At 39.5% G+C, this 23845-nt stretch overlaps 1 protein-coding gene across 9 annotated transcripts in view; it reads left to right on the top strand.

The window, feature by feature from the left end:
* The window catches only part of MACIR (macrophage immunometabolism regulator), a 169067-nt gene that overhangs the window by 14427 nt on the left and 130795 nt on the right, over positions 1 to 23845 (top strand). For 6 of the 9 annotated variants that reach the window (XM_078066959.1, XM_078066958.1, XM_036109844.2 and 3 more), the window contains one exon: positions 1702 to 4183. The exons of the other annotated variants lie outside the window; for them this stretch is intronic. In XM_078066959.1, the coding sequence (XP_077923085.1) occupies positions 1725 to 2348 (624 nt within the window). In that variant the 5' untranslated portion in view covers positions 1702 to 1724 and the 3' untranslated portion in view covers positions 2349 to 4183. Of the gene's footprint in view, positions 1 to 1701; positions 4184 to 23845 lie in introns of those variants that run through there. 9 annotated transcript variants of the gene reach the window in all.

Below are 23845 nucleotides of genomic sequence, written 5' to 3'. Positions count from 1 at the left end.
GCCCTCTAAAGTTTATTAGATAAGAAATCTTCAGGTTTCCGTACGCTTATCAGAGTAGCTGATAGTCCCCCACTATTCCTGTCCTCTTAACAGAGAAATAAATCACACAATCAAATATAAATTTCTTTTTACATTAATAATATAGAATAAAGTCAATTACCTTAAATCTGGAAGGGTTGAGGGGCTACAGTATTTTGATTAAATTAAATTTGGAACTACATAGACTGAGATTTAGAGCAAGAAATAAGTAAAGCTCTATGGATCCCTTTGGCATTTGCTCTATCTCAGGACTCAATGTTAGTTTTCAGTTGTGCTCTAGATGTGAACTGTAGTGAGGACAAGGTGGTATCTGGGGACTTCTTCATAGTCTTGGTTTATTTCCTAATGAAGGAAAGTATAGCATGCAAGTGAGGGAAATAAGGTTCTTTTTTTTTTTTTTTAAGCTTTAGAATTGCTTGGATTTTAAATGAATACCCAAACTTTGGGAAATGCTTCAACCAGGAAAAGGTTATTTGTTTTACAAAAGGATTTATAAGAATCATTTAATATAAGTCTTTTCTAATAAATTTTTCATCTTAAAATTAGTTACTATTTGACATCATTTTGGTTAGCTACCTGAGGTACTTAAAATTGTGTTTTCTACTCCTCACTAATGATCAAGTAGAAATAGTTTCTCTGAAATGACACTGTCACTCACTTTCCCTTAGTATTTTTTTATTTTCCAAAATTTGACTTATCTGCAGCTTCCTAGGAACCTGGCCATTTTTGGTGGTACTTCTTGTCAGTGGGGTTTTCCAAACTATGTAATGTCATCATCGTGATGAATGATATCAGCATTCATTGAGAATTGTTCTGCCATTTATTAAACTATTCAGAAGTGCAGTGTCTTAGGTATTGCAAAATAAAATAACTTGGAAATCAATGGCGTATTTTCTGATTAAATAGTCAAAGTGCATCTAATATTTTATACGTGTTCAATATTAAAAATGACCTGATTTATTGGATTTAGGGTTTATTTTTAAACTACGAAATGGTTTGCTGTAAATAATTCACTGGAGACATGGGAGGAAGAACATTTGCAACATTTGGGGAACTTTCCCTTAAGACTGACTCCTCCGTACCTTAAAAACATTTTTTTAGGCCTGTATTGCTTTGAAGAAATCGATCCATTTTCATCTTTCATTATATACCCCTTAAATGCAATTGAAAAAAAAAAAATGTAGGTGTGAAGAGCTGAGCGCTTATTTTAAATTAAATGATGGAAAATGTAAAGATGTAAATTTTCAAGCTGGGTGTCTCTGGTGGATTCTTGTGGCACCGTGTAGGATATTTTTATTTGCCTCATGTTGAGATCTGTATTTGATTTGCTTACTACCACATCAAGGAATAAAGTTCGTGTGATGGAACAGAGTGCCTCATTTAGAGAAGTACTGTTTTCTGTTTCCCTCTCCATCTGAACCTTTTAGTCGTTCTCCAGACTTTAATTTAACCTGCCTTCGAGTTCATGAAGGTAGAGAAGTCGTAGTCATTTTAATGCCTGCTCTGGAATGCTCTGTAGACACAGATAAACGTCTGGCCGGTGGACAGTGGCTGTTTCTCAGGCCGGTGTTATTTCATGCTCCCTGAGCCGTCTCAACTGCTGCAGCTTGGCCCACAGTTCTGTGCACGATGCTGTTACAATCTGAGTCTGTTTACTTTCAGGAGTGTGCCGCCTGGTGCCTAAAATGGAAGTCGATGTTAACGGAGAGTCCAGAAGTACCCTGGCCACGCTGCCCTTGCCTGTGGCCGAGGCGAGCTCCCCGGGCAAGGCAGAAGCAGAGAAGCCCCGCTGCTCCAGCACGCCGTGCTCGCCCATGCGCCGGACTGTGTCGGGCTACCAGATTCTCCACATGGACTCTAACTATTTGGTTGGCTTCACAACTGGTGAGGAACTCCTGAAGTTAGCCCAGAAGTGCACGGGAGGTGAAGAGAGTAAGGGAGAAGCTGTGCCTTCCTTGCGCTCCAAGCAGCTGGACGCAGGACTTGCGCGTTCCTCCCGTTTGTATAAAACCAGAAGTCGGTACTACCAGCCATACGAGATCCCGGCTGTCAATGGCAGGAGGCGAAGGCGGATGCCCAGCTCAGGAGACAAGTGCACTAAATCTTTACCCTACGAACCTTACAAGGCCCTCCATGGGCCTCTGCCTCTTTGTCTTCTTAAAGGTAAGAGGGCTCACTCCAAATCTCTGGACTACCTCAATCTAGATAAAATGAACATCAAGGAGCCAGCTGACACAGAAGTGCTCCAGTACCAGCTTCAACACCTCACCCTCAGAGGGGACCGTGTGTTTGCCAGGAATAATACATGAGTGACGTGCAGAGAGTGTAAACCAGTTTAGGTCAGCCTCCGCTTGGCTGGAAAAACCCACTGTCGTTCTCTGTACAGGACTCTTCACGTTATAGATGGTTATATCAGCTAAGTGTTCCTGGAACATAAAAATTGTTTGGATCAAATTTGAATACAGGAATGAAATCACAGGTACTTGGGGGGAAATCATTCTAGAGCACGCAACTGCAAAGAAAACAGAATGTTGGCCATTAGTTTGTATAGCTTTTTAGCTAGGAAGAAAAGGCTTTGGTACAGTAATGCCATCTTTATGATTCTGACACTCAAATTGGGAATGTTATCTACTTGGTTGTTGCTGACTTGGTATGATTCATTAGAAATTTATATCTTTAAGTACTCAAGTACTTCTTTAATCTCTGTATTTTACTATAAAATGTATGTAAAATGATTTGTTTTATGAAATTTGGAACTTGAACAATGCTGAATTGGACCACTTTTTATTTTTAAATATTGAGTTTAAATATTTTATAACTGGTTTTGCACTGAAAAAATTAACATTTCAGATTGACAAGAGAATAATCTTTCTTCACTTGCCTCAATAATACTATTGAGCAATGGATTTTTTTATTTCCGCATGGAAAGTTATTGATCTCTATGGCTGTAAAATATTTCTTTATAGCATTATTAAAGTGTGTCTTAATACAATTAAATTTGGGATACAAAGTATTTATTTTACAATGGGTGGGGGGAAGCTTTTCCAGAAAGTTTCCAATATGAAGTTTTCATAAGTTAAAAAAAGTTTCCTTAGTGCTTACTTTCTAAGTTAAAAATTCATCTGGAACTTTAAAATGGAAAGGATTCTTTTAATTGTGGATGATAGGCATAATACTGTTTGCATCTGAATGTTCTGTAAGTGAATGAAACTTTAATAGAAGGACTCATGATTTCTACTATTGAATGCTTAAACTAAGTATGAAGTGATACCATTCAGCATGGCCTCAGGTCATTCCAGTTTTAGTTCTGTGCAACTCAAGCGCTCGTTGAAATTCCAGTTTCTAGGATTAGTGTAGGAGCCTAAAGTGCTTCTATGGTTTTAATGGGTTAATCCTGGATTACTTAACAATTTATGTCAATTGCACTGGTTTAATTTGTTGCTAAAGGAGTAACGCCCTGGCTTTAGTAACAAATACAGCTCAACTATTCTTGAATATATTTTGAGAAAAATGTATGTACCTTAACCTTTTGTAAAAGTTTCTGTTTCTTTTTTTTCTTTTTTGACTCTTGAAGGTGCAATTTATTACTGAATTGGCATCTCTGGCAGCATAGAACTGCTGATTTTAAATTTTAGTTTGGGGGCTGTGAGTTTCTTAGGTGTTTGCAGTCTTGCTTATAAAATAAGAACACCTTTTATTAATGAGTGGGTCATTCCTGGTGCAGGTAGGACTTTCCTTTAGCCAGAATGAATGGCAAACTCTGTTTAGAGCAGAATAAGTATTAAGAAAACCCTAGGAACTCTTAATCAACATTTATTATACTTTCACTGAGGCAAACCATGTGAAAGCACCTTGGGGAAGTTGACCCATATCTTACTGAGTTGATCAGATTTCTTGGGTGGGCTGGAAATTTTCAGCTGTTGTATATTTTAAAGTAAATTGCACCTTTGTAACATATTGTATTGACGAATGATCACTAAGATTAACTCTATCTATACAGTCATTAGTTTGACAAGAAATAGAATCCTGTCAGATGCCAAAGAGTTGGGATTTTTACGTTTAATGATTAAACACCGTTATTTATTGATGATTTACCCTGTGGAACTGTATTATTTCTAACTATGAAATAAAAGGGTGATGTAAACACACATTGTTGTGTGGTGCTTTAAACAAGGTCCATCATTGACGGGCTAGTTACTGTTCAGGAATTCCGCCTAAGGATTGATTTTTAGGCTCCATTTTTGTAAAAAAAAAAAATTACTTTTGGTGCTCATTCACATTTCACGGTAAAGGATATATTCATGGCAATGATATGTATTCAGTCCATGAGGAAACACGGCTGTGTACCTGTGAGATCTGTCCCCTGCCCATGCACCTAAGTAATTTGTTGAGCTAAATAAAAATATGTAGCTCTTTTGTTTTGTTTTTACTTACAGACAAGTGAGCCTCAGTGGCAAAAATGAAGGGGTTGGAAGTTTGGGATACGGCATGTGGGCAATGATCTGGTTAGTAGAGAGAAATAATTTTAAGTTTAGTTTCCTAGAAAGTCTTGAAACTCTGGGTCCGTAGTTGACGAAATGTGTTCGGAGAGCTCCTTCTTTCAACCTTGCTTTCTCTGCACTCCATGATCTTGTTGTGCTCCTATAGTGGGTAGGATCCCATCAAAAAAAAAAGGTTAGCCCGGATCTCTTTTCGCTGGGGAGAAAAAAATCCCATTTTCTTCAGACTTTTGACATGGTTTCTACTTTTGAACTCTCCCGCCCGCCATTTTTATTCAATTTAATATTTCATACTGAACAGGGCACACTTGCCCAGAAGACACTTGATGCTATCCTACAGTGCCTGCCTTTCAGTAAATGGCAGCACCACATCACTTTATATATATTTTTCTTTTTTTGCAAAAATACCGTGCTTTAGAGGCTCCGTTGATGTATAAAGTGGCAATAGGATTTCACTCTTGGTGCCAGTCTGAGGTGAGCTGCGTTTGTCTCCGACTTCTCCTTGGCTGTGTTTGCACCTTTGGTCCCAGGGCTTCTGGAGTTAGCAGTCAGGGAGGAAAAGACTGGGTGGGGGGATGGACTGAAATGTAAACCGGTTCAGAACCCTGAGACCTTCCAGACTCTGGCTCAGCGAGGCTCCTGTTCCAGGCTCTCTTGTTCCTTATGTCATATAATGCCCATGTGTGTGTGCCTTTTTCCTTCCCTGAGGTAATTATTTAAATAATTTCAATATTTGGGATTTGGGAAGCTTTTATAAGATTGTGAGTTAACTTAAGGCAAACTGGCCTTTCACTAAACAAAGAATATTTCTTGAATTCTTGAGAAAAGCAACATATTTTTACTTATTTTCTCATTCTGTAACATACTTTTTTTTTTGTTTATCTTGGAAAGACTTTTTATTTCATTATAACCACTGAACACATTTTAAGGGAACTTTTGTATGACCCTGGCCTAAGTGGTTTGTTCTCAGTGGGAGAAAGGAGGAGGAGAGCTATAGAGCAGTTCATAAGTGGCATAAATGCTTTGGGAAGGTTGGGGTGGAGAGAGCAAGGATACGCGTTACCGTAATGCAGAGGGGACAGCAAGTATTAAGCAAAATTGCCTCTTTAAACAATAGAATTTGATTAGGGAAGTGCAAATTGATGAAGATTGCCTTAGAAATAAAATAAATTCGATTATAAAGCTAGAAGTGGAGATTGTCCACGCTCGATGTGCTTTGCTTTGTAATAATGCTTCTTTAGATAAGAATCATGAAATGGAGTCTTCAATCTTTTATATTACAAAAAAAAATTAAGGATTTTTCTGGCTGAGGGGAACATGACCAGGAACAAATCAAAAGAAGAATGGGTTTGATTTGTTATTTTGAGTTTGTCGAGCCCCTAGGACATTTTGTGCTCCTGTTGGGGGAGATTGTTGAATTTGTATTCTCACCATTGTGAAACACCTTTTGCAAGGTTTCATCAAATGATTTCAGAGAAGTCAGAAACCAAATCTCCCAATGTTGTTACCCCTGATCTTGGGGTTGTCTTTGATGTACAGATATGTGGGAGAGCACAGGATGAGGAAAGAGAGCTTTTTAAACAGAAGAATGCAGCATCTACTAGAATGAAAGCGAGTGGCTGCACTGTCCGTGGGATCCTTAAGTGATCCCGGCTGGTGTCGCTTCTGGAATGAAGAGCTTTGATGCTTTTGCTTTTGTGGAAAAGCTAGCGGCAAGAGGAGGGAACGCTGGGTCCATCATGTTGACCTTTAAGTCTGATTCACCAGGAAGAGTATTCTTCACCAAACTTTTATATAAAAGGATACATAGATGTTATATCAAACTGCACATTTGCTAAGGAAATTAATTAGAATGCATTATCAATTCGTTTTTGCTTTGGGAAAATTAAGATTTTTGTTTTAATAACCATCAAAACAGGTTTTGTCTTACTAAGTAAAATAAATTTAACTAACTTAAATTATTTGCCATCTTTTTAGAGTAAAGAACAGTAGCTTAGGAAAAAGATTTCAAGCAGAGGTATCACAGATTGTTGATTTTTTTTTTTAACTGAACTACTGTTTCTGGGTTTTTTTTTTTTTTTTTTTTTAAAGATTTTATTTATTTATTTATTTGAGACAGAGAGAATGAGAGAGAGAGAGAGCACATGAGAGGGGGGAGGGTCAGAGGGAGAAGCAGGCTCCCCGCCGAGCAGGGAGCCCGATGCGGGACTCGATCCAGGGACTCCAGGATCATGACCCGAGCCTAAGGCAGTCGCCCAACCAACTGAGCCACCCAGGCGCCCCCTGTTTCTGGGTTTTGTCTTTTTTTTTTAAAAAGTTATAATTAGAGATTGAGATGATGGAGGACATCAAGACCTTTTATTATTTTAAAATAAAAACAGTCATATAAAACAAAAAGGATACATAGAAATATATATCTGGAAGACTTTGAATCCTCTATCCCTGGTCTAATGCTTCATTTAGGAAAGGAACTTAGGCCGTAAGATACAGTTTTTAAAAAGTCCTGAAATTGAGATTTTTGGCTCAGTGATTGGAGCTAGGATGGCAAGCACTGAGCGCACATGGCGCATGCTCCTCACTTGCGCGTGCTCCTCACTTGCGCGTGCTCCTCACTTGCGCGTGCTCCTCACTTGCGCGTGCTCCTCACCTGCGCATGCGGCCGCCGTCCCTAATCCATCAGAGTACAGTCTCTCTCTTAGTCCAGATGTGGTCTCATTATCTTTCTTAACCCAGCGGGATAGGCAGCTGGTGCTGAATTGATCAGAATTACGTAGGAGATAAAACCTGTTTGTTTACCACACCCTCGTACCCCCTACAGTAGGTTATAATGTGAACTGAAAAATGGTCTGAGTGTTTTTGAGTAGGAGGCTGTTCTGGGTCCCGTCTCCTAAGCAGAGACGGGAGGAGAATGGCCCCCATCCCCATTACCGTCACCCACAGGGCTTCTCTTGAGCGCGTGCTGGCACTCTGGGTACAGAAGGGCTCAAGCTAGCTTTCACCTCCAAGGACGTGGCTGTTATTGGGAGAGGAGAAGGGGAAGGTAGCCTAAGATGCATGCCAAGTAAGTGTTGTGTTGAATAAATAGCAATTTAAGAAAGAGGAGCTGAAATCCTGTGGGACTGAAATCTGGGAAAGAGCTATTTTGTGCAGTAGGAGGGCCAACTTATTTTGAATATGCTCACTTTGTTGCTGATCTGTGTAGAAGGTTAAAAAAAAAAAAAAAAAAAGCCTTCATAGGGAAGTTTGGGGAAGGTAAAAGCTTAACAAAATAATTGAATCTAAGAAGTATCGTAGCATGGCAATAATGTTCGCTTGTTATCTGCACCTTTCTCCTTGGTTGCTGACCTGTGTTCTGGAAGAGAAGAGTTAAGGTAGATGGTAGTTAACTGAAATATTGGAATTGGGGGTCAGGGAAGGTGAGAGCTATGAGGGAATAAGTAAATGGATATTTTAGTGATTTGCTTGTTCTTGCACTGCTCTTCATCCTGGAGTGGGGCGGGCTGAGGATGACAGAGGAAGGTTTGCTTTAGTTATTCAGGGTCAGAAGTATATTTAAAAGTGTGAATTCTTGACATAATTTGTATAGGAAATTGAACTATATGAGAAGTGTTTTGTGCAAGGAGTTTCCTCATCTTTTAATACAGCTAACTAGAACCCTGCATTATTTGGTAGATTTCTGTATTGTACTTTCTAATATTTATAAAGTTTGGGTTTTGTTATTCTCAATATTTCACATACAGTTTTGGTGTCATACTCCTATAATAAATTACTAAAATTAAAAGGAAAAAAATTTTTAAGGGGTAGAGTATTTGTAGGATTGAATATTATTCTGCAGTAGGCCACATAAAGTGGCTCACTGGTAGTTCAGAAAGATATTCCTTAAACATGACCAATTGACTTTTTTTTTTTTTAGGGGAAAAGGACATACTCTATTACATTCGTTATAACATTGCCTAGCTACATCCCACCCTGAAATTCTTTTTTTAAGTATTTGCTGGATCAAGCCCTCCAAGCAAAATAGATGAGGATTGTTTTTTTTCTCAGATTTTAAAAAAATCTTTCCTTGTTTTGGAGGAACACTTTGGTGCTTGCTTCGGCAGCACATATACTAAAATTGGAACGATACTGAGGAACACTTTGTGTAGAATAGAGATGCCAGAGAGTGAACAGTTGAAAGCCTAACTTTCCCCACCGGGCCAGGCAACTTTGTATAGAAATCACAGCAAATGCTGGAAATGACAGTGGTTCCTCATTTGTGAATAGAAGAGTTGTAAGAGCCACCCCATTTGTGTTACGCTGGATTTAGTGTGACCGCTAATGAGAGGTTCCTTTGTATGTCGACAACCAGATGTAGTGATCTTAGGAGGCTACAGACAAAGTGCTCAGAGAACTAGGATGGATTTATATAAAGTGTATAAAAACAAATCCTGGTTTGAAACAGAACCACCACGACCAAGCTATTATAATTTATCTGTAGGAATCAGTGCTTCTTCACATTCATGGAGTCAGCCTTTAGTTATTCATCCACAAGATATTTATTGTGATATAGTCCATGCCAGGCATGGTGATAAGTCGTGAGAATACAAGGCCGAGTAAGCACAGAGAGCCATAGTCAAGAACAAACACTTGCATTTTGAAGTGAGTGCTTCTAATAAACATAAATTTAAGATCTTTGGAGCATGCAGAGGAAGAAGTTCCCTGATTCCACCTTAAGTGTGGAGAAAGCTTCACAGGGAAGCTCTGCTTGGGTGCGGGGGGTGAACAGGGGTTTGCCAGTTGGAAGAATGCTTGTGTGGGAATATAAAACTGGAAAAGGCCTTGAGATTCATCCGTTCTACTTTTTCTACCATCTAAACCAACCTGGACAGAAAGTAAGTCATGTATCTTTCTAAAAATGTCCAGGAAAGGAAATCATATTGAGTCACTAGTGTATTTGACCCACGTTTTCCACTGAGGAGTTTAGCAGTGAAATTTCAAGTCATGGTACTTAAACTGCCAAACAGAATTTTACAGTCAGCATTTCTCCTAATCCAGCCACTTTTTACCTTAAAGTAACTACCCCAGCCTCACTGAGCTCATCTTTTGTCGGTCTCTGGTAGTCCAGAGTTTTCACAGATGTCTCTGCACCTGTGTCTGGAAGAGGAATAAGTTCTGGGGCACCAAGTAGCCAGTTTCAGGCTCTCTTTGGGAACATAGCCAGAAACACTGGGCCCTGAGAAAAAGTCCAGGACGCTCCTACTACAGAGTTGATCTGGTGAGAAGAGTGGGGAGGGAATCCGGCTTTCCATCTCTCCGCTGCTCTTGCGCTTGCTCAGTGCGGAACAGAATCCGCTGCTCTGCGGGCTCCAAAACTCACCCTTCACAAGCTCTTTGTTAAGATGAGAGGGCGTTGTTTGGGGAAGCAGTGCCGGTTAGACTCTGAGGTTTGGGACGACTGTTGGTGGAACCTTACCCTGGGCCCAGTGTGTCTGACCACCGGAACCACTCGCAGAATTCTGGCCTCCAGGCCTCTTTCTAGGACTGTTTGCTGGAGGAGAAGGGGAGGGGAGCAGGTGGAAATATCTGAGGGCTGTTCTTTAAAATGAAGGTAATTTTTAATAGCCAACCATTTGTTTCTCTGTTCCCCTGTCTTTGCTTGAAGGAGCCAGCTGTAAAGAAGATATTGAAACAGCTAAAATACTGGCCTTTCCCATAATGTCCTATAGTTGGGACCACTATGATTTTGTGGTTTTAAGAATACCCACCCTGGCTCTACCACTTATTTTTAGGGTACAGCTGATCATGAAACTTTGTTTCATTTTTTTTAATAAAATAGGAAAAATCGTCTCTACTTCATAGTTCTTGTGAGAATTAGACATACTGCATGTAATATAAATGCCTTTCTCGTAGTTGCTGAATGAGGTGCAGCTTTTGACAGTAAGAAAAACTGTCTCTGAAACCCCTGAACTGCTGTCTTAATTTGCCCCACAACTGCTTTAAGAAGGTTCTAGACAGTAAAATAAAAGCACTACATTTAAAGTTGAAGTATTATAAAGACTTTTTTTTAAAGATTTTTATTTATTTGAGAGAGAGAGAGAGAGAGAGCGCATGAGAAGGGGGAGGGTCAGAGGGAGAAGCAGACTCACCACTGAGCAGGGAGCCCGAAGCAGAAGTAGGACTCGATCCTGGGACTCCAGGATCATGACCTGAGCCGAAGGCAGTCGCTTAACCAACTGAGCCACCCAGGTGCCCAAAGTTGAAGTATTTTAAATAAAATACTGCAAAATCTCAAAACTTGTGTATCTGAGCTGGTGAATGTATGTTGCTGCTCACACCCAGCTTGTGAACTAGTGTTGTCAGAAGTGGGCTGTTTGATGTTCCAAGTTGTGCAGTTGTGCAAAGATCATGCACTTGGGTGTGAGAAGAAAATATTAGATCTGCTTTAAAAATACTTTTTATCTTTCAAAATTTTTAATTGTGTACATCATTTATACACTGTGCCAGTAGAGTAGTGAATATGTAAATTATAAAAATATAAATAGGTGTGTATATATTGGAGACATCAACTCAATTTTTTAAACTTTTTAAATTTATGACCATAAGAGTTAAATTTATGACCAAAATTCTTCTTGTTGAGTCCAGTTTCTTAGAATTTTATCTTATTAAATGTCTGAACATGGGCTTGAGATTCAGCAAGATTAAAAAATAAGGACCATTTAAAAAATGAATGGACAGTTTTATTTTCATTCTTTTCTACATCTTTTTTGCTAGTAATTTTCTACCCAGTGCTGTATTTTTCAGATTTCTTGGATTTGCTTTCTAGTTCCTAATTTGAGGACTTAATACAGTTTGGGAAATAAAAGACACCAGAACGGAACTCATCTGTCTCAATAGCTTTCTGAAGTTTGTGTTGTGAACCTTTTCCTGTGCACACATTTTATTTTTGGTTAGGGACTCCTGAACCATGCAGTGAAATATTTGCTGAATATCCCATTTGCAGAATCCATTTTTTGTGCCTCAAGTGAGATCGTGTTCTCGGTCATGGTTTTTAGTCATGTCTTTTAAGAGCATGATACTGCTTTACCGTGAAGAACTTTCTGCTTCTTACCACACAGTTCTTTCAGGTAGCCATCTCTGTTCGTTTGAAGACCTTTTTTCTTTTTCGGCACATTAGCAGAATTCCTGATCACGTTCTCTGGCCCGTGATGCCCTTACAAAATCTATCTCCCCAGAGTTCGATTTCGTTTGCACCTACAGGTAAATTGTGATATGGTTACTTTTCCTATCCTGGGGGAAAACAAAAAAAAGTAAAACCAGAAAGTGTGTTGTGATACATTTTGTTGCCAGCATCTTTGGCAACAAAGGGATAAATAACAATGACAACGTATCTAGAAAGTGGCTTCTTCCTCCCTCTTTTCCCTGATGCAGCCACAACTTGTAAGAACTGGAGCTGACCCTACCACCCTCTCTGGGCCCAGGCTGCTCGTGCTCAAGCACTGAATATAAAGCACAGGGTTGGGTGTGGTCCAAGGACCCACCTCCAGTAACCCACACATTGTTCTTCCCATCTTTAGGACCAGCCGGCGCTCAGGGCTCTCATCAAGCTATACAGCATAACATAGTCCATCCCTCCAACAGTTATTAGCTGTTCTCACTGGGCTATGCTTTGCCACAGCTAACTTCCCGTAAGGCCTCCCTGTTAATGTGTACTTAAGAATGGAGAAGAGAAGAAAATATGTACATGTACCATAAACTGCATGTTTACATCTCTCCATTAACACTTGTTTGGCTGTCCTCTCAATGCCTGGTCTGGTTGTTTCCTTCCTTCCTTTTTTTTTTTTTTTTTTAAGATTGATTTATTTATTTTGAGAGAGAGAGAGACAGCGGGGGGGGGGGGGCTGTAGAGGTGGGGAGGGATGGAGAGAATCTTTCAAGCAGACTCCCCGCTGAGTGCAGAGCACCACATGGGGCTCTGTCCCAGGACCCTGAGATCATGACCTGAGCCCAAACCAAGAGTCAGACACTTAACCCACTGAGCCACCCAGGCGCCCCCCTGGTCCAGTTTCTAGCGTGTATTTTTGGTTTAAGGGTTGTTTTTATTTTGCCTAGGGTAAAACCCAGAGGGGAAATTTTCAATTTTTTCTCTAGGAGTTTTCCTGAGTTGCTAACAATGCCCTTATTTGTTGTCTAGCCACTGTGCAAACTGGCTTTGACAAGAGCCGCTGAGAATTTAGCTTGTGTTCTTTTTTCATATAAAAATATATTAGCCATCTTTTGATCTTTTTTCCAAAAATCTCTTGTGGCTGGTACAGCTTACTTTTTCATAGCTTCTGAAGTAAAAATACATTTTTTTTAAATGCACAACTGTAGATTCTTCATTCTGTAACAAAGCCTCAAATGATAACAATTCTTCTCTTTAAGGTTCTGTGATATATCTGAAAGATGGACATACTGGCAAAAAACTTCAAAATCAAATTTTATTTGTTGAAAATGGAAAAGGCAAAATAGCCTATTTGGCTTAAATCTGCATTCACGATACCTCTGTAGCTGCTAGTTTTAATAAAAACATCTGAAGCAATGGAACATTGGGGTGGAGGAGGGTGAGTGTGTGATTGGACCTTTTTGAAATTACAGAAATTCTCAAAACATTTTGTACCTAAAGGCTTCTTAAAGCAGTGTTCCATTCATACAAATTTAGATACATAATCGAAGTTTATAATAGCCCTCTGTGCAGTTGGTTGCTCCATAAAAAATCTGTACTAACAAGAATCTTTATGTGGGCTGTTTAATGAGTAACTCCCCATTCACAGACTTGCATTCGGCATACCTGGGAAGTCTTGTTGCCCCTTCTGAAGGCTTGCCTCATACATGGCATGCCTCATACTCATTCTCCCGGTGTTTTGTTTTGAAATCAGTCACTGTTACAGATATATATAATTATACATACAGAAAAAAAAATATATTTTTTCCCTCTGACAATTTCCTAGGTTAAAACTGCCTAGGTTCATTCAGATTACACATTGACAACCTACTGTGTGCACACAATGCTTTGACCCTAAACCAAATTAGGTTATAGGTGGCTTTTAAGGCTATTAGTTAATATTCAGAAAGCCTATGAGTTTTCCTTAAATTAAATATAGCATGCTCTTTGTTTTGTGTACAGATAACCAAAGGTTTTGCGCAGTTGGGTTATCATGAAAGATATCATTTTGTTTGACAATTTGATAATAGTTATTTGCTCTCATTGATGTACTATTCAAGAAACTTTGAAATTACCATTCTAAAAGGAGATGAGGAATCTTTACAAGTAAATAATTTCACTTAATGTTTGAAGAAATATGTGAATCAAAGGCCTCAGGATGATCAAGTCAGCCTATGTGTGAGGGTTTCTGGATAATTGCTCTAGATTTGTTCAAACTCTTATGACACTGATAGTGCCAAAAATGAAAGGAGCAATGCAAACGCTGCGGAAACTGAGAAATGTAAGTTAGCTCAGTAACACTCACCTCTTCCCTTTTTTTTTTTTTTAAATTATCACCTGGTTTAGATTTAAAAATAACTTTGCAATTGCAGACTTCCAAGTTTATCCCAGTGTTCTCAGTGCTGTGGGCTATATGTGGATGCACAGTGTGTGTTAACAGTACTTTTGTAACCATCTCGGATTTTTAAAATGACTTGTTATTTCTGTGAAGTCACAAAAAAACAAGACTGCTGAAATATGCAAGAATTAGAGCAAGGTGATAGAATCTGGAGCACCTTATAAAAGCCTGACCTTACACTTTAATTTATTGAACTCCCACACACTCTTTTCTTCTCAAAAGTTTAATTGAGCTGCACTTGGTTTTGTTGATTAGGATAATTATGCCGGGATGACTTGAAAATCTCTTTGCATGCACTGTTTAGCTTGGGCACTTCTTATAATCACTTGGAGAGGGAAAGGAGTGTCCTACCCAGAATTCCCAGGGTAGGGCAGTGGGGAAGAAGAGCAAGGTGAGTTTAAGGAAGCAACTACCTTTGTTCTGCATGCAGCTTAGAGATTCAGCACTGCTGAGGTCGGTCATTGAATTGAAAGCTGCATGACTGGAAGGAGCCAGGTCAGTATGAAACCAAGCAGCAGAATATGCTGTGAAAAGAACATGGGCCTTGAAATTGGACAAAACCTGGATTTGAATTCTGGGCATGAATCCTGGCACTGACACTTTTAGCTGTATGACCTTGAGATCCTGAATTCGAGACGCAGTTTTTTTAAAAGTATTGTGGAGGATGGGAGCTAAATTAACATGTCTTTGCTTAGCACAGTGTCTGGTGCAGTAGTTACTCATTTTTTTTTTTCCCCAGCTCATAATAAAGAAAGATATCTATTCACCTTTGGCATATAATTAAGGATGAATGCATCATTCATTTTTATTGACTTTTCATTTTTTAATCATTAAAGTAATGCCATGGCATTTCACAGACCATGAAAACTCAGTTTAAAAACAATTTGGGGCATATTCTTCTGCTATGAAGAACACGCTATTCTCTCAAGATATCTTTGATATTTGATATTGTGCAATAGAAGTGATACGGCCGACGTCAAATCCGAATTGATTTTCCCAAGAAGAGTGTCAAGCAATTGTGCGTTTGCACCTAGCTGAAATCTGAAGTGATTTTCCTTTCTCTCATTTGTGTGACTCGTTTTCATTGTGAAGGCAATTCATAAAAACAAAGCATAATCAAACCTGCCTATCAAGATAAACCATTCTCTAACCCACTGATTTAAATTTTTTAAGAACAAACAACAAACAAAAAAACCCAGCCCTTTCATGACCAAACTACAAAGCATCCTTCAAACAGATTGTAAAATTAATAGAATTACCTAACTTATAAATATTTAAAAAGCCTTTCTAAACTGCTTCCTAACCTAGACATATATGTTCGTTACAGCAGGTTAGATTTAAGTATTTTCCTGATGTTTCCTGATAATTAATTACATATCCTCCTGGAATCAGATATTACAGGGTAGCTAAACAAATTAAATTGAAGATTAATTTAGAGATAAGTGTTGAGGTGGTTAATTAAACTCACCTTGGTTTCAGACAACATCACCCTTTAAATAAGATAAAATAAACTGTTAGTCCTGAGTCTTTTTTCTTTTTTAGTTATTACATCTGCTTATTTGATTCTAGAGTAAAACCGTTCAACCTTTCCTCTCAGTCCTAAGTCATTAAATGAATGCTTTGTGGGATCCTAGAGAAGGTTTTGTTTCATAATTATATCAGTTTATGAATTCAGTTTAGGAAATACAAAAACAATTGCAAATTTAGTAATCCTGGAGATCATGGTCACCAGCCTAGTGAAGTTATTTTTACTGACTTTATTGGGGTAGAGGATCTGCTTTCTGTGTGACTCCCCTAACCTATTTAATTAATACTTGATGACACAGCAGTTTTATGAGTTTGTGCCCTGAAATTGCTTATTTTGAGAGCAGCAGGTTTCTCTAAGGAATATTTACTTGGGATTTTTTTCTTTTCTTTTTCCTTTGCTGCTGCTACAAGTCAGAAACTTTCTAGACCAAACCAGAACTATTCTGATAAATCTAACCTCATTTACACATTAAAAAAAAAATGTCCTGTTAGGTCTAGTCTGTCACAGGGGAAATATTTTTTTCCTTTAACATACAAATGAGAGAGCTAGGTTAAATATAGCAGATAATCGTAATGCAGTGAACATGCTGAGGACCCATAAGAATGGCTATTTACCAATTTGAGTTCCCTAAATGAGGGCAGTAAGCATAGGAGCCTGTGGTCAGCTGGAATGAATGAGCAGAAACAGCAGTGACCTTTGCATCAGGGGAAACACATCATTCTGCTTCTGGCTTTTCACAGCTTATGTGTTTGTGTGTTTAATGTATGACTGAACCTGAAAGTTCATCTCTAATCTTGATCCACAGGGAATGGCAGAAATCCTAACCAGCCAAATGATACAAATTTAAATTTCCTGTGGAGGAAAGGTCAGTAATGTTCTGTTTGTTCGCCGGGGACAGTCTCAGCACAGCAAGCAATCCTTCTGATTAAAATTCCTGTTGAGAGCTAGTGGTGTCTGATTGAAAAACCAAATAAGTCCTTAATCACCTAGATAAGATGACATCACTGGGACATCATAAACTGTCCAACAGATGAAAAACCCCTCTCAGATATCAACTTCATTTCAGAATTGAAAAACAAAAACATAGGGCTGCATTTAACAGCAACTATTTATAGTTCTGTGATGTAAGACCTCCAGCTTCCTATAATTCCCATTGTTCTCTAAAAATAAAGACCCATTTAACTGAGGAGGGCTGGCAAGTGATCTTGTGATGGATTTCAGTTATTGTTCAATGTGCAAGACTAGGCAGAGGACCACAACAGCCTGTCGACACTGCTGGGAACCTCTGGCTTGGGGCACCGGCTGCCTTTGCCCCCGGTACACACCAATTTGCACACTGGTGCTGTTGAGGAAACCACACTTTTGTGGTTGGCTTCTGCTTTTCTAGTGGAAAACCTAGCCCTTTTATAAGATGAGCACACAGACAGTATATATAGTTGGTAACAAGCGACTGACCTGATGAATTAGGACAGCAAGAAGATTTCGTTCCCTTGCCCCATCCTTAAAGTTCTTGTTTTTTTAACCGTGGGAGCTTTGTATCTATCACCTCCATCTAACGAGGACCTTCCTATGCAGTCTCAAGATAGCCTTTATCCTGAATTTAAAATAACCTCAGATGCACCATTTTAACTAGAGGCCAACAAAATGATGTTATACCCTGGTTAATGTTTCTAATATTAGATTTTACTTGACAGTCCCTTCTTACAGTTTACTTCTTTTCTTTCTCAATTGTGATGTGCACTTCAGTGCCTGCTGTTTTTCTTTCTTGTAAGCCAAGAGAAAGTAATACGAAATAGAAGTTAAGAAAGACCTACATGCGGATGAAGTGCATTTCCAGCCTCACGTTGAAATCACATAAAGCAGTGTGTCTTCCCTCGCTCTGTGGTGTAAGCAGAGCTCCCGAGGAGAGCCAGGGGCTGGGTCTGCTTTCAGCGAGGCCCTGGGAGTCCCTGTTTGAGGCTTCTCATCTTGTCAGTGCTGAAGGGCTGAAGGAGAATTCAGGGATTTCTCACAATCGGTAAACCCTGACATTTTTGTCTTTAATCTCTTTTTCAATGTGAATTCTGTCAGCTGATTTGAGAAGACTCCCAATTACAGTCTGAGCTGCTATCCAGGGTCTAAAACTGCTCAAGAAAAGGGCTTTCTGTTCAGGAATATGATAGCATCTGTGTTTTCTGAGCTTTTGGGCTTTTCATACGAAATTATAATAAATTGTGCATGAAGGTGAAACACTGAGGATGATGCGGCCTTATTAAATTGAATTTAGTGGATGGTTAATTCTGATGATGCTGAAATATTGCTCATTGTGAAGTAGGCACATTGGTGCCAGGAAAGTCCTTGGTGCGTTTGGCGTGGAGCTGTGACATTTAGCTATTAGGCCGGAGTGAAACATGAATAGAGCTGACAGCATGACGAGGGCTAAGTACTTGAGTGGTCTCACTTCTAATGCGTTTGGGTAGTTCTCTGTGTGCCTAATTATAATTAAGAACTTTCTAGGGCGCCTGGGTGTTTCAGTCGGTTAAGCGTCTGCCTTCGGCTCAGGCCATGATCCCGGAGTCCCAGGATCGAGTCCTGCATTGGGCTCCCTGCTCAGCAGGGAGTCTGCTTCTCCCTCAGACCCTCCCCCATCTCGTGCTCTCTCTCTCACCCTCTTTCTCTCTCTCTCAAATAAATAAATAAAATCTTAAAAAAAAAAGAACTTTCCAGATTTTCTACTTAGTAAATATATGCTATTGACTCAAATAGATTTAGAAGGCTTACTGGTCAGATAAGTAAGTTTGGGATAGATTTTTAAATATCTAAGTCACACATTCTCTGTTATCAGAATCAGACTTATTTTCTGTGCAAAAGTGAATCTAATACCAAAGAAGCTGAAATATTTGACTAATGCCTAGTAGGTTTTCAAAAGCAAAATACTTTCAAATGTTTATCCATGTTTTAAATGGACACCTGTTGTAGGAAGCAATGGACACATGGAGGCAAATTCACAGACCGAAAACTTGATACAAGTTTCTTTGTGGACAAACAAAATGATAACAAAAAATGGAAAAAAAAAAACCCTTTAAACATTTTTGCCGAGCCTAGTGTATAATTTCACACTGCTAAGTGCTGACAAGGCTAGTGAACCCCAAGAAGTTGGATAGGGCTTTTTCTCATTATTCATATAGAATGAGCTACAGATGGTTGTGTCTTGAGTGATAATTTGATTTTTTATTTTATTTTAATTAATTTATTTATTTGTGAGAGAGAGAGCACAAGCAGGAGGAGTAGCAGGTAGAGGGGAGGGAGAAGCAGACTCCCCGCCGATCAGGGAGCCCGATGTGGGGCTCGATCCCATGACCCTGGGATCGTGACCGGAGCCGAAGGCAGATGCTTAACTGAGTGAGCCATCCAGGTGTCCCAATAATTCGATTTTTAACCCCAATTCCATAGTATCCACTTTTAAGGCCTTGATATTGTGAAATTCTTTTGTTTTAGTACCGAGTGGGGTTTCATTAGGGAGTCTTCACATTTTAGAGCGAGAGAAAAAGTCCAAACTGTTTTATCTGCTTGGTGGCCCTAAGTGCTTTGCTGACCCCAAGGAGGTCAGAGGTGTGTGGGAGACAGACCACGTCATACGGTTGCTGCCTCAAACGCTACTCAGGAAGCATAGGGGTCACACAAGGACGTCAGAAATCTGCACCAGTGGGTTATTTTCAAGAAGGCTCCCAGATGGGATTGACTTACTTAGTTTTCATTTGGAAATACATCCAGTTGTGAAGTATCAGATATCAATACAAATAAGCCAAACAATAATAATCTAGACCTGTCTTTAGTGACTTATAAGATATATCCTCTTTTTCTATTGTGCTTTGTGACTCCCTACAATTTCTTCTGAGTCTAGAAAATCACATTTCTCATATCCAACAATATGAATTGAATATAGTTGACCAAATTTACCACATATATAGGAGTACTAAAATTTCAAATGTTTAAAAGCAAGTTTAAAAATCTTTACCAGGGCATTATTTTTAAAAGCATTGACTCTTAATCAGGGATGCCTTTTCCTGCCACCTTATCTAAAATTACAAAAACACTTCTAACTGTCTCAATACACTTTTTTTTTTTTTTGCTTTATTTTTCCTTTTAGCTTTTAGGACTAACATACTAAATATCTTACTTATCCTGTTTATTTTCAATTTCTCTCCATCAGAATGTAAACTCCATGAAGGCAGAGATTTCGTCTATTTTGCTCACTGCTGTCCGTCCATTGCCTAGAACACTGCCTGACACAGAGTTTGCACCAAATGAGTATTTGTTGAATGAATAAATAAACTTTAAAAGACACAGCATTCATGCATTCATCAAACATTTATTAGGCAGACACTGTGTGCCTCTGCCTCATATAAGTACCTATCTTGGTTTGTCAGTATATTTATTTATTTATTTTATTTATTTTGGTCTGTGAGTATATTCATTTCGTTAACACTTTATTAAATGTGCAATTCCAAGCGCTCTTGTGTCTCAGGGGTCTGTGATTTTCTGTATTTGTGTTCAACAGGGCCCTCCCGACCTGTAGGAATTAACGTGGGCATTAAAAAGATTTCTACAGGTGTAGTTTACATACTAAGTGTATCTGTGTGAATCACTCACTCTAAGTGAATCATGTACTTTTAGAGAGTGGGAAGGAACCAAAGAAAAGAGAAATCTCCAAATCCGACAAATCGTGCCTGGCCAAGTTAGACCGTGCCTTCTGTCACTTGACAATTTTGAGAGGGCGTCAAAGCATTGGAATCACGCGCCTGGGTCTGAAATCTGGCTCCACCACTTACCGTGTTACCCTGGGCATGTCCCTTAGCCTTTTTGTGTCTCGGTGATCGATTCTGAAAAGTGGAGTCGGGTGGGGATGAGAAGAGGTCATCCATGTACAGTGCTTTGGGGCAGGGCACAGAGTGGGTGCTCACTGGTGTCAGTGTTGGTGTGTTCAAAACACTCTCTACTTAGCCTGTTTTTGCATTTCTTTTTGTATTTGGAAATCATGTCTAGAATATTTTTCTCACGTGGGAAGCAAGTGGCAAACTGAATAGAAATATATTCAGTGCACTAGCATTCTTTTTCAGACGCTCTGTATTTTCTTGTGTGTGTGTTTTTTTTAATTAAGTACTGTGTTATTCATGCTCTAATATTTTTGCTTTATTGGAGAAAGGAGAAACAGTGATTATTAAATGTTGTCTAATTATCTTAGCCCAGAGTTGCTTTCCCTCTCTAGGGGAGCCAGGGATCATATACCTTATGTATATACACTGTGTCTGAGAAATGAAAACCAAAGCATAGTAGTTTGTGAATTTAAGAAGAGTTTAGGGGAACAGTTTTCAAGTGCATTGTACCTTGGGGACTTGTGTCTGGCCCGGTGCTACTGGGGGATAGATGGTGCAACAAGCAGCCAGGGGTTCTGAGGACTCCAAGTTGCAATGGAATCTCCATCCTACTGTTTCCTGATGATGGGAATTTTAATCAGTCCTCTGCATTTTTAGAGGAGCAGAAAAGAATGAAGAGGAAGTGCAGTGTAGACAGATACCTTGGTTTGAATCACACTGCCTATTAATTTGCTGTAGATTTTTGGGCCACATTGCTGAATCTGTCCTGATGTCTTGCTTTTCTCATCTGTATATTGGCCATAGAAGATTCTGGTTAAATGCTGCTGCTAACATAAGACATACATTAAATCACCTCGCACTGGTTCATGACAAATGCCCGGTACATTGTTGTTGCGATAATGATGGGTAACATCAGCATCTACCTTAAAGATTTAGGGACTAAATGGGATCTATGAAACACCAAGCACATAGTACGTGTTTTTAAAACGTTCTTACCTACTTCCTTCATGGCTTTCCTGGGAGTGAGTATAATTCTCGTGCTTCCCTGGAGGGCGGTCTCTACCTTTTGCCCCTTCTTCTCCTCTCCAGCAGCATCTCCCCACTCAGACTCTGAGTGATGCTCACACAGGGCATCTGCCCACATCTCTTACTTTGTACTCGTGAGATGCAAGATTCAGAGGAGGATGGCAAAACGGGCCACTTAGCGAATGCCACACATATCATCTTTTTGAGCTCTTCCGCTGAAAACATACCCACCTACACCCCTCTCTTCTTCTCAAGGACGATTCTAGCTACTCAGTACTTAAAATCACAGAATTCTGATGCTAACTGGTGTTTTGTCCAGAGGCAGAAAGCGGAGGGCCTGCAGGCCAGTGTAGCCCAGAGACATTTTCTTTCACTGCCCACGGTTGGCTTAGGTGGTGTTTTAATAGTTTTGAATTCGTTGATAATATTTTTAAGAGTCAGACATTTCAAAAACAGACTCACAAATGTTTCTGGCTACTCTGGCCAAGTGGGACATTTGGACGACCCTCAGCGCAGATTCCTGAAGGCAATACTGGGCTGGAATGGAGCGGCAGCTGTCCCCTTCGTTACTGTCCCCTGTGCAGACCCAGTTCCTCACTACTGTCTTCCTTGACTTATACCTGCATGCCTGCTGTCCATGCAAAAATCCAGTTCTTTCCATTTACAGATGTGGCACCTGAAGCCCACTGGGGCTGAGCGCTGCTTACAGATCACAAAGTGAGCTAGTAAAGTCGGTGAAAATGAGAATTCTAGTTTTTAGATTCTTTGACTCCTGCTCTTTTTATCTCCTTAGCTGAAATTCATGGAAGATCATTATTCATCTGAGGACAGGTCTTTAATTTTTTTTTTTCATGACTAATTTTCAAACATCTTGGCTCATTATCTTTCCTGCTTAGAGCCTGAGCAAGTCTAAACGAATTCACAGGTTCCATCTTGTTCTTCAGTCTTATTTCTTTCCTTCAGTATGTTTTGCAGCCTCCCGCTGGCCCCCCTATACCCATTCCCAAGTTGTAAGTCATGGCGCTTCTTGCAATGTTTGGAATATAAGGTGACTTCTTTTGATACCATTCATCCAGAAGTGGCAAACTCAGGGGCCTGCCCATTGGAGCCAGGCGGTTAACTTGTGGAAGTGACAGGCTGGGGACACCTGAAGAAAGAGCATGCAGTGGCTATGAGGGAATCCTGGTGCTGTCACATCTTTTTATGCTTTTCTTTGGAAGAAGCCCCAAATCAAGATTTTATATGAAATCTCTGGCTTTAAATTTGGCTATTAATTCACATTTGTAAATGAAACGGTTCTGTCTAAAAAGAACAAAGGCTCAAGTTTGTGAGCCCTGCCAAGGAGAAGTCTGGGTAAAAAAAAAAAAGGTGGGGGGGTGGGGAACAAAAATAATCCCTGCTATTGGAGGGGCAAAGGGAGATCGACACAGAGCACAAGCTATGGTTTTAGATAGACTCGGGTTTGAATCTCAGCTCTACCACTATTCCTGTGTGATGCTGGTCAAATGACTCCTCTCTGAGCTTCAAAACCCTCTTCTGAAAAATGTGAGGAGCGCAGGAAGAACGTAGGTACAAGGCCCAGCACACCACAGGGACTGAGTTGACCTCAGCTCCTTTCTTCTGTTGCTGATATCATCTTGGTTTTTGCAGGATAGTGCATTTGAATTTAAAGCCATATACTTGCTTTGTTGTTATTTTTTTCCCCCATCTCAGAGTACCATGAGCGTGGTGGATTGAAGACTACTCATACTATTTTGGCTCCTTCATGCTCACTCTCTCAGATGCAGGACCAAAAATGATCCTCTAGGCGGAGATAGGCTGTATGAAATGTTACCTGGTACAATGAAAAGACATTGAAAACAAATTCTTATTTATGGCATTAAAACTGGAATCAGCAATGAAAATACATTCAGATGTGGTATTATAAGGTAACGATTTACTGAGAGAAAACATGCTATATTCCCAAGCAGCATTTCAGTTAAAACAACACATAGATACCAGAACAATCCAGAAATGCTGGGAAATTCAGATGTTCCACTTTATTTTTAGACATTATTTCAGTTCTCATGGCAAAAAGACATATTTTATAGTTGTTTTTTTTTCTGGAAAAATCAAGATATTCCCTACTGGATTTGGATGAACTTTGAGAGAATTCTAAGTGCCTTTTTGAATAATGAAAGCTTTTAGACAGAAGGATGACAGAAGAAATCCCCACCTCCTCACCAATGGCAGCTGGGATGGAGTGAGGTAAAACATAGACAGAATTATGGGATTTAGAGCCTCTACCTTTTGCCTCTGTTATCATCCAATTAGAAATTG

Source organism: Halichoerus grypus, chromosome 2, assembly GCF_964656455.1.
Source record: "Halichoerus grypus chromosome 2, mHalGry1.hap1.1, whole genome shotgun sequence".
Taxonomy (NCBI): Eukaryota; Metazoa; Chordata; class Mammalia; order Carnivora; family Phocidae; genus Halichoerus; species Halichoerus grypus.
This window is presented reverse-complemented; position numbering and strand designations above follow the sequence as displayed.